This window comes from Mugil cephalus, chromosome 1 (assembly GCF_022458985.1).
Source record: "Mugil cephalus isolate CIBA_MC_2020 chromosome 1, CIBA_Mcephalus_1.1, whole genome shotgun sequence".
Lineage (NCBI taxonomy): Eukaryota > Metazoa > Chordata > Actinopteri > Mugiliformes > Mugilidae > Mugil > Mugil cephalus.
Window position 1 is genome coordinate 32,919,069 of NC_061770.1, and position 15,624 is coordinate 32,934,692.

General features: G+C 41.6%; 2 protein-coding genes across 2 annotated transcripts; both read left to right on the forward strand.

Moving 5' to 3' along the window:
* Nucleotides 1-490: 490 nt before the first annotated feature.
* LOC125014713 (tripartite motif-containing protein 16-like) lies at nucleotides 491-2,928 on the forward strand. Its single transcript, XM_047596014.1, has 2 exons — nucleotides 491-1,926; nucleotides 2,008-2,928. The coding sequence occupies exons 1-2, from the start codon at nucleotides 554-556 to the stop codon at nucleotides 2,189-2,191; spliced, it is 1,557 nt and encodes a 518-aa protein (XP_047451970.1). The 5' UTR covers nucleotides 491-553; the 3' UTR covers nucleotides 2,192-2,928.
* A 3,408-nt stretch (nucleotides 2,929-6,336) lies between these two features.
* On the forward strand, nucleotides 6,337-12,910 carry LOC125006526 (E3 ubiquitin/ISG15 ligase TRIM25-like). Its single transcript, XM_047582671.1, is given in 2 exon segments — nucleotides 6,337-8,025; nucleotides 11,249-12,910. Coding segments are annotated over 2 exon segments (3,330 nt in total). The 5' UTR covers nucleotides 6,337-6,357.
* Nucleotides 12,911-15,624: the final 2,714 nt, after the last annotated feature.

A 15,624-nucleotide genomic window follows, 5' to 3' on the forward strand; every position in this document is an offset into this window, starting at 1 on the left:
AATTTGAAATGGTTTGTTAAACAAGAAAATACCTCTGAGAAACCGATTTCTATCGAACTCACACTCCCAAACCCGCATGACTCTTACAATCAGTACATTTCAACAAAACCAGTACAACAAGCGAAAGACGTCATCCAAATTATCTTCCAACCACTTCTCAAACTGCTTTTCGATTCGTTACATAACTTTGGATTTCCTTTATTTTGTTAATGTAATGAAAATCAACTTCTGTTATCTTGATTTCAAGACGCAAATGGTTACAATGAAAGGCATATAAGCAATGTACAGTATAAAACATTACAGCTCAGCTCCTGTAAACATTGATGGAGCTGTGGAAATACATGATGTTAACAATAGCCACTCCCTAAACTGAAGCCTGAAAACTGCTGATAACTCCTCCTTCCTCTACAACACAAAGACCAATTCTCACAGTTTATTTCCTGGTTCCTCCCTTATCATAAATCTGCCAGTTGAGGGATTGGTGCTTTAACACTTTAATATACTGTTGGGGAAAGTGAAACTCTTCAGACATTTATTGTTGCTGAGAGGTGAAATGGCGCAGAAGACAGAGCAACATTTGGGGAACATTTCTTGTTCCATCTGTCTGGATCTACTGAAGGATCCTGTGACTACTTCCTGTGGACACAGCTACTGCATGAACTGTATTAAAAGCCACTGGGATGAAGAAGACCAGAAGGGAATCTACAGCTGCCCTCAGTGCAGGAAGACTTTCATACCGAGGCCTGTCCTGGAGAAAAACACCATGTTAGCAGAGTTAGTGGAGGAGCTGAAGAAGACTGGACTCCAAGCTGCTCCAGCTGATCACTGCTATGCTGGACCTGAAGATGTGGCCTGTGATGTCTGCACTGGGAGGAAGCTGAAAGCCTTCAAGTCCTGTCTGGTCTGTCTGGCCTCTTACTGTGAGAAACACCTCCAACCTCACTATGATGCAGCTCCATTAAAGAAACACAAGCTGGTGGAGCCCTCCAAGAAGCTCCAGGAGAACATCTGCTCTTGTCATGATGAGGTGATGAAGATTTTCTGTCGTACTGATCAGCAGATTATCTGTTATCTCTGCACAATGGATGAACATAAAGGCCACGAAACAGTCCCAGCTGCAGCAGAAAGGACTGAGAAGCAGAAGGAGGTGGAGGTGATGCTACAGAAAAACCTGCAGGGAATCCAGGAGAGAAAGAAAGATGTGAAGCTGCTTAGACAGGAGCTGAAGGCCATCAAACGCTCTGCAGATAAAACAGTGGAGGACAGTAAGGAGATCTTCACTGAGATGATCCGTCTCCTCCAGAAAAGAAGCTCTGATGTGGAGCAGCTGGTCAGGTCCCAGCAGGAAACTGAAGAGAGTCGAGTCAAAGATGTTGAGGAGAAGCTGGAGCAGCAGATCACTGAGCTGGAGAGGAAAGGCTCCAAGCTGAAGCAACTCTTAAACACAGAGGATCACAACCAGTTTCTACACAACTACCCCTCACTGCCACCACCCAGTGAGTCTACACACTCATCCAGCATCAAGATTCGTCCTCTGAGGAACTTTAAGGACGTGAAATCAGCTGTGACAGAGACATGGACAAACATCTCAGTGACAGTGACTGAAGTGGATGTTTTACTGCCGCAACCAGTGCCAAAGACCAGAGATGAATTCTGGAAATATTCATGTGAAATCACACTGGATCCAAACACAGCAAACACGAAGCTGTTATTATCTGAGGGAAACAGAAAAGTAACAAGAATGAATCAACCTCAGTCTTATTCTGATCATCCAGACAGATTCACTGATTATTGTCAGGTCCTGAGTAGAGAGAGTCTGACTGGACGTTGTTACTGGGAGGTGGAGTTGAGAGGAAGAGGAGTTTGTGTAGCAGTCGCATACAAAAATATCAGAAGAGCAGGGAACTCATATGAATGTGGGTTTGGATCCAATGACAAATCTTGGACCTTACGTTGTGAAACAAACAGTTATAGATTTTGGTACAAGAATGTCCCAACTGAAGTCTCAGGTCCTGGTTCCTCCAGAGTAGGAGTGTACCTGGATCACAGAGCAGGTCTTCTGTCTTTCTACAGCGTCTCTGAAACCATGACTCTCCTCCACAGAGTCCAGACCACATTCACTCAGCCTCTCTATGCTGGACTTTGGATATTTGGTTCTGGAGTCACTGCTGAGTTGATTAAAGTCAAATAGACAGAAGGGGGTTTATGTTTAGCCCTGATGTTAGGGCCATGAAACATGCATAGGAAGAACTCTAGAACAACAAATTAGAAAGATGGCAGGCAATCTTTTACCAACTTTAAAATTTGAGCCAATGTTATCCCTTTTATTTGCAACACACCGATTTTTAGTTTCTGTAGTAGTTTCTTTAAGTGAAAAAATCTGAGAATTGGTTTGCTGTACAGTTACAGATACAGATTTTCTAAACAAATTTCTTGTTCTTTTACTGGTTTACCAAAATATGTTCTTATCTTTCCTGTTATGATATATATATATGAGGGTTAGAGCGTACAAGTCCGACGTCACTTTGTTCTGCTGGAAAACAATGGATGTCTCAAGTTGTGAGCGACTTCCAGCCCAAGGCGAGGGAGTTAAAGTATCTTGGGACATTGTTTACGAGTGATGGTTGAGTGGAGCGAGATGTTGGACTGTCGTGATTAAGATAGCTGAGCAAAGCTTTGGATTCTCCAGTCATTCTATGATCATATCCTTACCTAAGGTCATGTACTTTGGGGAGATGGAAAGGATGACATTGAAGAAACAAGTGGTTGAAATGGGTTTCCTTAGTTGGGTTTCTGGGTTCATCCTTAGGGATGAAGAGGGTGAGGAGCTGGGAAATCCAGAGTAAAGCTGTAGCTCTTTGTTTAAAAGCTTTTTTGAAGTGTTTCCTTGTTTGCTGGAAATGACTTTAACAGCAAATAAAAATGGGAAAACTTTCTGTGTCAATGTGTCAAATTTTTGGTAGGTTTAGGTTTAACACTAATTTGGGATCTGTATACATACATAGAGAAAATTCTAGAAATTTTCCCAATGACATTCTTGTGAGTTTAATTGGTGATTCTAAATTCACAGCAAGGTGTGCACGTGAGTGAGAATGGTTGTCTGTCTGTCTGTCTGTCTGTGTGGGTTAGGCCTGTGATAGACTGGCAACCTGTCAGGGTACACCCTGCCTCTCTCCTAATAACAGCTGGAATAGGCTCCAGCCCTCCACAACTCTGTAGAGGAGAAACGATAACATAAAACGAATGACTGAAAACTATGACAAAGTGAATTTTACAGTTGCTGTATTAGTAGATTATTACTTAACTGAAAGTAGCTGCAATGATTAGTAAGTGAAACAATGCTTCTTGGTGTTGTTTTTATTGCATTTGGTGTTTTTGAACCTATCCACATGATTCTCCATCAACCATGCACCAGACAGAATCTGTCTGACAGAATCTAATCTTTGAGGCACAATTCCATACATGGTTATGTGCCTCTATCTAGTGGGCTAACGATGGAACAAGAAATAAATGACTCATGGTCATCTTTGAAGTTTAGCTTTGCAATAATATGCAGGATGTCTTGGTAACTAGTTTCCTTGTTGAGTTACATGTGTACATAACAGCCACATGGAGGAAATGCCAAGATTTATATGGATTCTGTTCAATTCATTTCAATTTTATTTGTACAGCGTCAACAATACAAACTGTGACAAGATGCTTTACAAAATCCGGCCTGAAACCTGCAGAGCAGCCTGAAGGCGACGGTAGAAAGGAAAAACTTCCTTTTATTAGGAAGAAACCTTGATCAGAACCCAGCTCATATTGAGGGACCCATCTGCTTAAGGCTGCATAGCCAGGCTGGTCTATAATGTGTACAATGGTAGAATTGAATGATATACAGGCAAATAAAATGACTGAAGGTAGAACTGTGAACCTATTACCTCTTGTAGTTAAAACCAGTAGTAATCTGTAAGCAACCTTCACAAAAATGTAAAAATCTCCCATAGTTTAACCACAACAACAAGGAATAGCAACAGCAACAATGTTACTCATTCTGGGAATCCATTCCTTTAACTCTTATCTGTGGTTGTGGAGCCATTCCACACTTAAAAAAACCTCATGACTATTGCAGTCAGTACAGAAGGAGGTGGAGGTGATGCTACAAAACATCCTGCAGGGAATCCAGGAGAGAAAGAAAGATGTGGAGCTGCTTAGACAGGAGCTGAAGGCCATCAAAGACTCTGCTGATAAAACAGTGAAGGACAGTAAGGAGATGTTCACTGAGATGATCCGTCTCCTCCAGAAAAGAAGCTCTGATGTGGAGCAGCTGGTCAGATCCCAGCAGGAAACTGAAGAGAGTCGAGTCAAAGATGACACTCCATCAACTATGCACCAGACAGAATCTGCCTGACAGAATCTGATCCATGTGCCATACTTTCATACATGGTTATGTGCTTCCATCTAGAGGATTAATGGTGGTGCAACAGATAAACACAATAAGGCCATCTTGTACAGAAGTTTAGTAGCTTCATGAACTTGATGATGTACACACAACATAAAATGGCCAAAGGTAGAATTGTGTAAGCATTACTTCCTTTAGAGGGAATCAGTGGTAATATGTAGTCAGATTACCCTTAAATAGGTCAAAGCCCAATCTGGCCAAGTTTGAGTACTTTGATAATTCAAATATCAAAATGGAGAATAGGTTGGGTTCTGTTTTTTTACTACGCTGACGATCTGTTCGGTTTTAAAAGGTTGAGCTCTTAAAATAGCCCCAAGCACAATTGACCCCCTCCAGCTTGCCTACCACCCAACCACTCAATGGATGATGCAATGACCTTTTCTCTACATCACATCCTGCAACATCAGTAAGGGAACGTAAGTTACGACGCTTTTCCTGTATTACAGTTCTGCCTTTAATACTATTCGCCCAGGCACGCTGACTGAGAAGCTGTCAGACCATGTGTGTGGATCTTGGATTTCCTGACTGAAAGCCTGCAGGTGGTGACAATGGGAGGGTGTCCGCAGAGCTGACAGCCAGCAAGGATCACAACAGGGCTCCTGTCTTAATCCTAAACTCTTCACCCTGCACGCACATGACTGAGTCTCACCCAGGATAATACCATCATCACAAAGTATGCTGGTGGCACTACCATCCTGGGCATCATCACACGGGCGGGGCGAGTCGAGACGCAGGAATGGCATTCTTGCCTATGGTGAGGGGAACAATCTCAGTCTCAACATGGACAAGAAAAAATAAATAATAATGGACTTCAGAAAGAGCAGACCCCCCCCTACAGCCTCTCTTCATCAAGGGGAATGAGGTGGAGATGGTTGAAAGTTACATATTCCATGGCCTGGAGGTAACCTCTCAGCTAAGATGGATTTTAAACACTGCTCTATTTCATCATGTTGCTCAGGAAAGCAAGCCTACGCTGTCATCCTCTCACCCACATCTACAAGGGACTGATAGAGAGCATCCTCACAACAGGCATCACTTTCTGGTATGGTAACACAACACAGAATGAGTAAGGCTCTGCAAAGAGTCATAAAGACAGCAGAAAGGGTCATTGGAACTGAACTTCCCTCCATGAACATAATCTACACACAGCGCTTAACAGACACACTACTGGAGTTTGAAGTGTTGCCTCACCAGCTGAAAATGAGTCATGTCTGCTGAACAACAAATAACTTATGTATGGACAAATGAATGAATCACTTAGAAAATACTTAAATATGAGAAAATCTCTTGAACAAATGAGATTTCTGTATAACTCACGCTCACAAAACCACATGACTATTACTAACAAGTGTCTTTGCAATGGCATGCAGAACACACACCCCTCAGGAAAGATTGATGCAATAATTACATCCAAACATTCATATCAGTCTAACAAGTGAAACACCCATAAAATGTATGAGGACACCTGTGACTTGTGTGTGTGTAAGGTGGGTGGTGAATCCGTTCAAGCTATAGTGATTGTAAACTTCTTAATATAAGCAGTAATTTGTAAAGAAACTGGATTGACTGGATTAAGTGTTTTCAGCCGTAGAAATGCATGACGTCGACTTGTAGCATTTCACCATGTCAACAATAACCACTGCTTTCACTCAAGCCTGAAAACTACTGATAACTCCTCCCATCTCTCCAACACGAAGTCCAACTCTCAGTTTATTTCCTGGTTCCTCCCTTTACATAAATCTTCCAGCTGAGGGATTGGTGGAATCACGATGTTGTCAAACCTGACTAGCCCAACCACAGCAGAGTGGAAATGCAAAAAAAAAAAGGAAATGGGTTGGGCCACCAGTGTGACGCTTTCATTTACTGCTGGGAAAGTGAAACTCTTCAGACATTCACTGTTGCTGAGAGGTGAAATGGAGCAGCAGACTGAGAATCATTTGGAGAAAATCTCTTGTTCCATCTGTCTGAATCTACTGAAGGATCCTGTGACTACTTCCTGTGGACACAGCTACTGCATGAACTGTATTAAAAGACACTGGGATGGAGAAGACCAGAAGGGAATCTACAGCTGCCCTCAGTGCAGGAAGACTTTCATACCGAGGCCTGTCCTGGAGAAAAACACCATGTTAGCAGAGTTAGTGGAGCAGCTGAAGAAGACTGGACTCCAAGCTGCTCCAGCTGATCACTGCTATGCTGGACCTGAAGATGTGGCCTGTGATGTCTGCACTGAGAGGAAGCTGAAAGCCTTCAAGTCCTGTCTGGTCTGTCTGGTTTCTTACTGTGAGAAACACCTCCAACCTCACTATGATGCAGCTCCATTCAAGAAACACAAGCTGGTGGAGCCCTCCAAGAAGCTCCAGGAGAACATCTGCTCTCATCATGATGAGGTGATGAAGATTTTCTGTCGTACTGATCAGCAGATTATCTGTTATCTCTGCACAATGGATGAACATAAAGGCCATGAAACATTCCCAGCTGCAGCAGAAAGGACTGAGAAGCAGAAGGAGGTGGAGGTGATGCTAGAAAACATCCTGCAGGGAATCCAGGAGAGAAAGAAAGATGTGGAGCTGCTTAGACAGGAGCTGAAGGCCATCAAATGCTCTGCTGATAAAACAGTGGAGGACAGTAAGGAGATCTTCACTGAAATGATCCGTCTCCTCCAGAAAAGAAGCTCTGATGTGGAGCAGCTGGTCAGATCCCAGCAGGAAACTGAAGAGAGTCGAGTCAAAGATGTTGAGGAGAAGCTGGAGCAGCAGATCACTGAGCTGGAGAGGAAAGGCTCCGAGCTGAAGCAGCTCTTAAACACAGAGGATCACAACCAGTTTCTACACAACTACCCCTCACTGCCACCACCCAGTGAGTCTACACACTCATCCAGCATCAAGATTCGTCCTCTGAGGTACTTTAAGGATGTGAAAGCAGCTGTGACAGAGACCAGAGAGAAACTACAGGACATTCTGAGAGAGACATGGACAAACATCTCAGTGACAGTGACTGAAGTGGATGTTTTACTGTCACAACCAGAGCCAAAGACCAGAGATGAATTCTGGAAATATTCATGTGAAATCACACTGGATCTAAACACAGCAAACACATATCTGTTATTATCTGAGGGAAACAGAAAAGTAACTGTAACGGAAGAAGAACAGTCATATTCTGATCATCCAGACAGATTCACTGATTATTGGCAGGTCCTGAGTAGAGAGAGTCTGACTGGACGTTGTTACTGGGAGGTGGAGTGGAGAGGAGGAGTAGTTGGTGTAGCAGTCGCATACAAGAATATCAGAAGAGCAGGGGAGTCAGATGAATGTTTATTTGGATTTAATGACAAATCCTGGGCGTTACGTAGTTACACAAACAGTTACGAATTTTACTACAACAAAGTCTCAACTTCTGTCTCAAGTCCTGTTTCCTCCAGAGTAGGAGTGTACCTGGATCACAGAGCAGGTCTTCTGTCTTTCTACAGCGTCTCTGAAACCATGACTCTCCTCCACAGAGTCCAGACCACATTCACTCAGCCTCTCTATGCTGGACTTTGGTTCTTTGGTTATGAAGACACTGCTGAGTTCATTAAAATCAAATAGACAGAGTAGGTTCATGTTTAGCCCTGATGTAGGGCCATGATACAGAGTATAGGACCAATCAAGCAACATTTTCACTGACTTTGAAATTTGAACCAATTTTATCCCTTTCATTTGAAATGGAAACTCACTGTTTCGGTTTCTTTTCATGGTCATTATTGTTTTACTTGTTTACCAAAACATGTTCAATCATTGTATGAATTGTCTTTGTAATGGCATGATATGAGGGTCAGGACCTCTTAGTCCGATGCCACAGTGCCCTGCCGTAAAATGATGGAATGCCTCGAGTTGGGTGTGAGTTCAAGTACCTCGGGATGTTGTTCATGAGTGATGGCTGAATGGAGCAAGATGTTGGGCTGTCATGATGAAGAGGGAGCTGAGCAAAGCTTTGGATTTACTGATCGATCTACAATCAAATCCTCACCTGTGATCATGAACTTGGAAAGGATGGCACTGTGGACACAAGTGACTGAAATGAGGTTCCCTTGTTGGGTTTCTGGGTTAACCCTTAGAAACGAGGAGGATGAGGAGCTGGGACATCTGGAGTGGAGCTGTTGGTCTTTCCCCTTAAAAGGGTCCAGTTGACATGGACACTATGCACGTGGTCAGGATGCTTCCTGGGTGCCATTTTTGGGGTTTGGAAGACATCTAGAATTGCCTGCTTAGCCTGTTGCAACCACGATCTGGTCTTGGATAAGCCAAATAAATTGAACAGATAAATGAATCATTAATTCCTTAGACAGATAAAACTCACGGTGTCAGAACGGCAGGAGGAAAAATGACTGTAAGGCTCAAGTTTTTAAGCACAAAATCTGTGTAATGTAGTGGGTCATTATCAAGGATGGGAATTCATGATTTAAAATGACAATGGCTCATTACTGACAATTTGATAAATTTGTCTTGACTCGTTTCTTTGGGGAGTTGCATGTATGAACTTTAATACTTTAATATTTTATAGAATATGTCTGTTAAAAAACTCTTGATACAGTTGTAGTCAAGGGGTTATTGTTATTCCAAGAAAATTAAATGTAAATATCTCCCATAGTTTATCACAAATGAATCAGACTAATCAGATTAATCACACTATTCTATCTTTTTCATTTGTTGGTGGAGTTTGATGTGTTTCCTCACCAGCTGAAAAATGCTTCATGTCCGGTGAAGTGCAATAAAACTGTATGTAAAAAAATCAATAAAAGAAATGTTTAGAAATGGTTTAAATGTCTCAAAGTTTTATTTGGATTAGAAAGATGAAATGGTTTGTTAAACAAGAAAATATCTTTTACAAAGTGCCTTTGGTAATAGTGAAAGTTATCTGTTAGAGTATTACTTGAGTAAACGCCTTAAAGTGGCTGGTATTAACTGCACTTTAGTATCAAAATTTCAGTGAATTATAATGTACTTAAGTATCAAAAGTACAAGGAAAAAGTATATGTAAAATTGCTGTTAGAGAGCAGTCAATTTTGACCTTTTAAAGAATTTTTTTTTTTCTGCATTTAAACATGAGGACAGAATATTGCCATAAAACAAAGTAAATAAAGTGCTTCCAGGCAGCTTTCTTACCTCCTCTGAGCCTTATTTGAATACAACTGGCAAAGATTTAACTCAATCTGCAGTTGAATCTGCAACTGGGTGACTGCAACAAAATCAAAACAACTGTATTATATCAATATTGAACAAATTATAATAATAGCAACACCCAAAGTTTAAACAAAAACAAAAAACAAAAAACAAAAAAAACTTAGTGACTCCATGGGATCTGCTGAAAAGCCCAAGTAACCACCCAGCTCTTTTGAGTTGTCTTGTGGTTGAGGTGAGTTCAGGACTTCAGAGAAGAACTCATCTTCATCAGAGGAGCCAGACCTGGTTGCTTCAATCAGTTCACATATTTTTCATTGTCCAAATGTTCAGCTCCTTGTATCTTTTAAGCTGGTCCACATGCTTTCTCTGAAACAGTGAACAATATTCAACCTGGCTGTGTAGTCATTACACTATACAATATAATCTAAAAGCTACTCACACTACCGGTCAAAGACCATTATGCAACATATTTCCTTATCGCAATCTGGTTATAATTAGTACTAATTTAAGCAAACAATCTGTCCCCTTCCACTACACTAGCCTGTCTCGTTAGACCCACTTTATCCACTCTGCACCACGTTTAATTTATGATATTAGCTAAGTTAGTGAACGTTAGCCAAACATAGCATTGTGCCACTTTACCTTTTTGTCTCCCCCCTTTTCCATCCATAGATAGCTAGCTACCATTAGCTACACAGTCCTGTGCTTGGAACTGCTCGTGGATCATGCTAATGATGATAACTTTAGTAGATGATGTTACCCGACTGTTGTGGCTTGATTGTGTTTCTTGAGATTTGCTGGTGATGGAGTAACGTCGTCAGCAGTCAAGTCATCAGTCTTCATCGTTGACCTTAATTCAAGTAGAAGGTGAAATGTAACATCAACGCAGCTTCCTGTTTGCGCTCGCGCCTAACATGATTAATCAATGATCTGACTTTTGCTGTCTGTGATCCGACATTATCGATTACCGAAACAACACAAAAAATAAAAAGTAAAGAAATGCAATAAAAGTACAAGTCGACAGAAATAGAAAAGGTACTGAAATTACAAAAAAAGTACAGTAACAAAATATTTTTACTTTGTCATTATACAACAATGGAAGCTGAACATTACGGCTTATGTCGTCGACCTGTGACAGTTCAACGTGTCAACAATAACCACTGCTTCGATTTAGTTGCAGTGCTAGCAAGATGCAGAGCAATGCAGAGCTCAAATTATCCATAACTAAGACATGGAAATCTTATATTTCCTCAAGAAGGGACACATAATTAGGGAAACACACAGAATGTCCATGCAGCTTCATATGGTGTGGCCCACTAACTGGTCCACTGCGAGTTCACTGTGGCTGGGCATGACAGTTCACACAGTGTTCACGCTTTCACCAGTAGATGGTAGTATTGGACCGGACCTGTGGGCTTTCTCACACTAACACAAAGTCCAACTCTCCAGTTGTGTTGGGTTCCTCCCTTTTCATAAAACAGCACTTGGTGGAATCACTATGCTGTCAGATAGACTAGCACAACCAATGCAGAGTGTAAATGCAAATAAAAACAAAGAAAGGGGTTGGGCCTCCAGTGAATGTTTTATTTACTGCTGGGAAAGTGAAACTCTTTCGACATTGTTGTTGAGAGGTGCAATGGTGAAGTAAACTGAGATGGATTCAGTGAAAATCTCTTGTTCCATCTGTCTGAATCCATTGAAGGATCCTGTGACTATTCCCTGTGGACACAGCTACTGCATGAACTGTATTAAAAGACACTGGGATGGAAAAGACCAGAAGAGAATCTACAGCTGCCCTCAGTGCAGGAAGACTTTCATACCAAGGCCTGTCCTGGAGAAAAACACCATGTTAGCAGAGTTAGTGGAGGAGCTGAAGAAGACTGGACTCCAAGCTGCTCCAGCTGATCACTGCTATGCTGGACCTGAAGATGTGGCCTGTGATGTCTGCACTGGGAGGAAGCTGAAAGCCTTCAAGTCCTGTCTGGTCTGTCTGGCCTCTTACTGTGAGAAACACCTCCAACCTCACTATGATGCAACTCCATTAAAGAAACACAAGCTGGTGGAGCCCTCCAAGAAGCTCCAGGAGAACATCTGCTCTCATCATGATGAGGTGATGAAGATTTTCTGTCGTACTGATCAGCAGAGTATCTGTTATCTCTGTTTAATGAATGAACATAAAGACCATGAAACAGTCCCAGCTGCAGTAGAAAGGGCTGAGAAGCAGAAGGAGGTGAAGGTGATGCTACAAAACATCCTGCAGGGAATCCAGGAGAGAAAGAAAGATGTGGAGCTGCTTAGACAGGAGCTGAAGGCCATCAAAGACTCTGCTGATAAAACAGTGGAGGACAGTAAGGAGATCTTCACTGAGATGATCCGTCTCCTCCAGAAAAGAAGCTCTGATGTGGAGCAGCTGGTCAGATCCCAGCAGGAAACTGAAGAGAGTCGAGTCAAAGATGTTGAGGAGAAGCTGGAGCAGCAGATCACTGAGCTGAAGAGGAAAGGCTCCGAGTTGAAGCAGCTCTTAAAGACAGAGGATCACAACCAGTTTCTACACAACTACCCCTCACTGCCACCACCCAGTGAGTCTACACACTCATCCAGCATCAAGATTCGTCCTCTGAGGTACTTTAAGGATGTGAAAGCAGCTGTGACAGAGACCAGAGAGAAACTACAGGACATTCTGAGAGAGACATGGACAAACATCTCAGTGACAGTGACTGAAGTGGATGTTTTACTGTCACAACCAGAGCCAAAGACCAGAGATGGATTCTTGAAATATTCATGTGAAATCACACTGGATCCAAACACAGCCAATGCATGTCTGTTATTATCTGAGGGGAACAGAAAAGTAAAACTACTGGAAGAAGAACAGTCTTATTCTGATCATCCAGACAGATTCACTGCTTATTGGCAGGTCCTGAGTAGAGAGAGTCTGACTGGACGTTGTTACTGGGAGGTGGAGTCGAGAGGAAGAGGAGTTGAAGTAGCAGTCGCATACAAGAATATCAGCAGAGCAGAGAGGTCATATGAATGTTGGTTTGGCTTTAATGACAAATCTTGGGCTTTATATTGTGAGAAAAACAGTTACAGATTTTACCACAACAAAGTCTCAACTTCTGTCTCAGGTCCTGTTTCCTCCAGAGTAGGAGTGTACCTGGATCACAGAGCAGGTCTTCTGTCTTTCTACAGCGTCTCTGAAACCATGACTCTCCTCCACAGAGTCCAGACCACATTCACTCAGCCTCTCTATGCTGGACTTTGTCCTCGTTATGATGGAGACACTGCTGAGTTGATTAAAGTCAATTGACAGATAAAGTCTGTTCATATTTAGCTCTGATGAAGGGCGAAGATACGTAGAGTTGTTCATTTTCCTGAACCTTGTGGGCTAGGAATGTAAAGGTTCTGTTTAGCTGCTGGATGTTTATGGAAGATTAATGCCTGTTAATATATATATATATATATATATATATTGCTAAAAGTATTCACTCTCCTGTCTTTACACACATTTTGTGACATCAGTGAGATCCCATTCTTAATCCATAGGGTTTTTTATGTTGTCGGCCCACCCTTTGCAGCTACAACACCTTCAACTCTCCTGGGAAGGCTATCCACAAGGTTTGAAGTGTATTCATGGGAATTTTTGACTATTCTTCCAGAGGTACGTTTGTGAGGTCAGATGTTGGACGAGAAGGCCTGCCTCACATCTATTGGGTTGAGGTCAGGAGCATGTGCTGATCTGTCAAGTTGTTCCACAGCAAACTACTGGTGTAGTGGTGTGCAGTCATGTTGGAACAGGAAGGGACCATCCCCAATCTATTGCCACAAAGTTGTGTGGAATTGTCCAAAATCTCTAGGTATGTTGCAGCATTCAGAGTTCCTTTCACTGGAACTAAGGGGCAAAGCCCAGCTCCTGAAAAACTTCACCAAACTAAACACTTGGCACAATGCAGTCAGACAAGCACTGCTCTCCTGGAAATCTCCAAACTCAGATTGGTCCATCAGATTGCCAGAAGAGAAGCGATAACAATCAGAGAACATCTCCACTGCTCTAGAGTCTAGTGGTGGTGCTTTATACCACTGCATCTGATGCTTTGCATTGTCTTTGGTGACGTATGGCCTGGATGCAGGAAGGGAAACCCATTCCATGAAGCTCTCTAGGCACTGTTCTTGAGCTAATCTGAAGGCCACATGAGGGTTGGAGGTCTGTAGTGATTGACTCTGCAGAAAGTTGGCGACCTCTGTTTGTCAGCATCTGCTGATCCCACTCTGTCATTTTATGTGGCCTGACACTTTGTGGCTGAATTGCTGTCGTTCCTAATCGCATCACTGACAACTGACTGTGGAATATTTAATTGCGAGGTAATTTCATGACTGGATTTGTTGCACAGGTGGCATCCTATCATAGTAGAAGTTTTGAATTCACTGAGCTCCTGAGAGCAACCCATTCTTTCACAAATATTTGTTGAAGCAATCTGAATGCTTAGAGGCTTGATTTTATACACTTGTGGTCATGGAACTGATTGGAACACCTAATTCATGGGCGAATACTCTTGGCAATGTAGTGTATCTATTTTTGTTCACAGCTGTTGTGTTGTGTTTCCTTACTTGCTGGAAATTACACTAAAATCAAAAGTGAGAAAATGGTTTCAAATGTGTCAAAGTTTTATTAGGTTTAGATTTAGCCCCGTAGTAGGATCACTATACATGTACAGAAGGAATTCTAGAAATATAAAGTCAGAATATTGTAGGCAATCTTTTTAGTGACTTTGAATGAAATTGGAGAAACCTCTCTTCATTTCAATTGTGAAAAAAGTGAATTTTACAGTTGCTTAATTGAATGTATGTCCAAATATTAGTAAGTGAAACAATGGCTCTTGGTAGTGTTTTTATTACATTTTATCTTTTAGAGCCTATCCAAATGATCAACTATGTACCATGTAGTGACTTGCCTGACAGAATCTGATCCATGTGTCACAATGCCATCCAAGGTTATGTGCTTCCATGTAGAGAGCTAATGGTGGTGGAACAGATAAACACAATATAGACATCTTGTACAGAAGTTTAGTTTCATATTGTTATGTAACATGTCTTGATGACTAGTTTTCTTGGGGACTTACATGTGTTCACAACAGCCACAATAGTAGGAATACGGATAGACTAAATAAAATGGACAAAGATAGAATTGTGGTCCTATTGCATCTTATAGAGGGAATCGGTGGGAATTTGTAACTCGACTAGACTACACTAGGTCAAAACTCAATCTGGCCAAGTTTGGGTATTTTGATTATTCAAATGTCAAAATTGAGAGTCTGCCTGGTTCTGTTTTTAGGACATTCATAGAATATGTGCGTTTTGTGTTATTCTTACAAAACTTTGTACAGTTACAGTAAAGAGATTGCTGAACAAACATCTTTGACTGAAATTATTTCTATTTTGAAAATGTTTACACAGGGATAAAAGTGTAAATAATTTAACCCCACTTAATCAGACATAGTAACAGCCACAATGTTACTAATACTGGGAATTCATTCTCTGAAGTCTTATCTATTAACAGAGAACAGGGTCATCCATATAGATCGGATGGTTGTGGAGCGATTCATGATTTATTTCGGGTTTTTAAAGGGAAGCAGTACCTCCCAGCACTGTAGCACTTAAATGGTTAAACTGTATCCATTTGTTGGTGGACTCTGAAGCATTTCCTCACCAGCTGAAAATGATTCATGTCTGCTGAACTACAATATAACTGTGCGTAAAAATAAACAGAAATGCTTAGAAATTGTTTAAATGTGTCCAAGTTTTGCTTGGATTGAAAAGTTGAAATGGTTTGTTAAACAAGAAAATATCTTTTACAAAGAGACTGCTGTCAGACTCACACTCCCGAACCCATATAACTCTTACAATCAGCAATTAAATTTATATAGCGTCAATAACAATACAAATTGTCTCAAGATGCTTTACAAAAAACGCCCTGAAACCTTCAGAGCAGCCTGAAGGTGACGGTGGCAAGAAAAAAATCCCTTT

Coding starts and splice junctions, on each gene's coding strand:
- LOC125014713 (XM_047596014.1), top strand. CDS start 554: ATGGCGCAGAAGACAGAGCAACATTTGGGGAACATTTCTTGTTCCATC. Junction 1,927..2,007: donor TCATATGAATGTGGGTTTGG/ATCCAATGACAA, acceptor AACTGAAGTCTC/AGGTCCTGGTTCCTCCAGAG.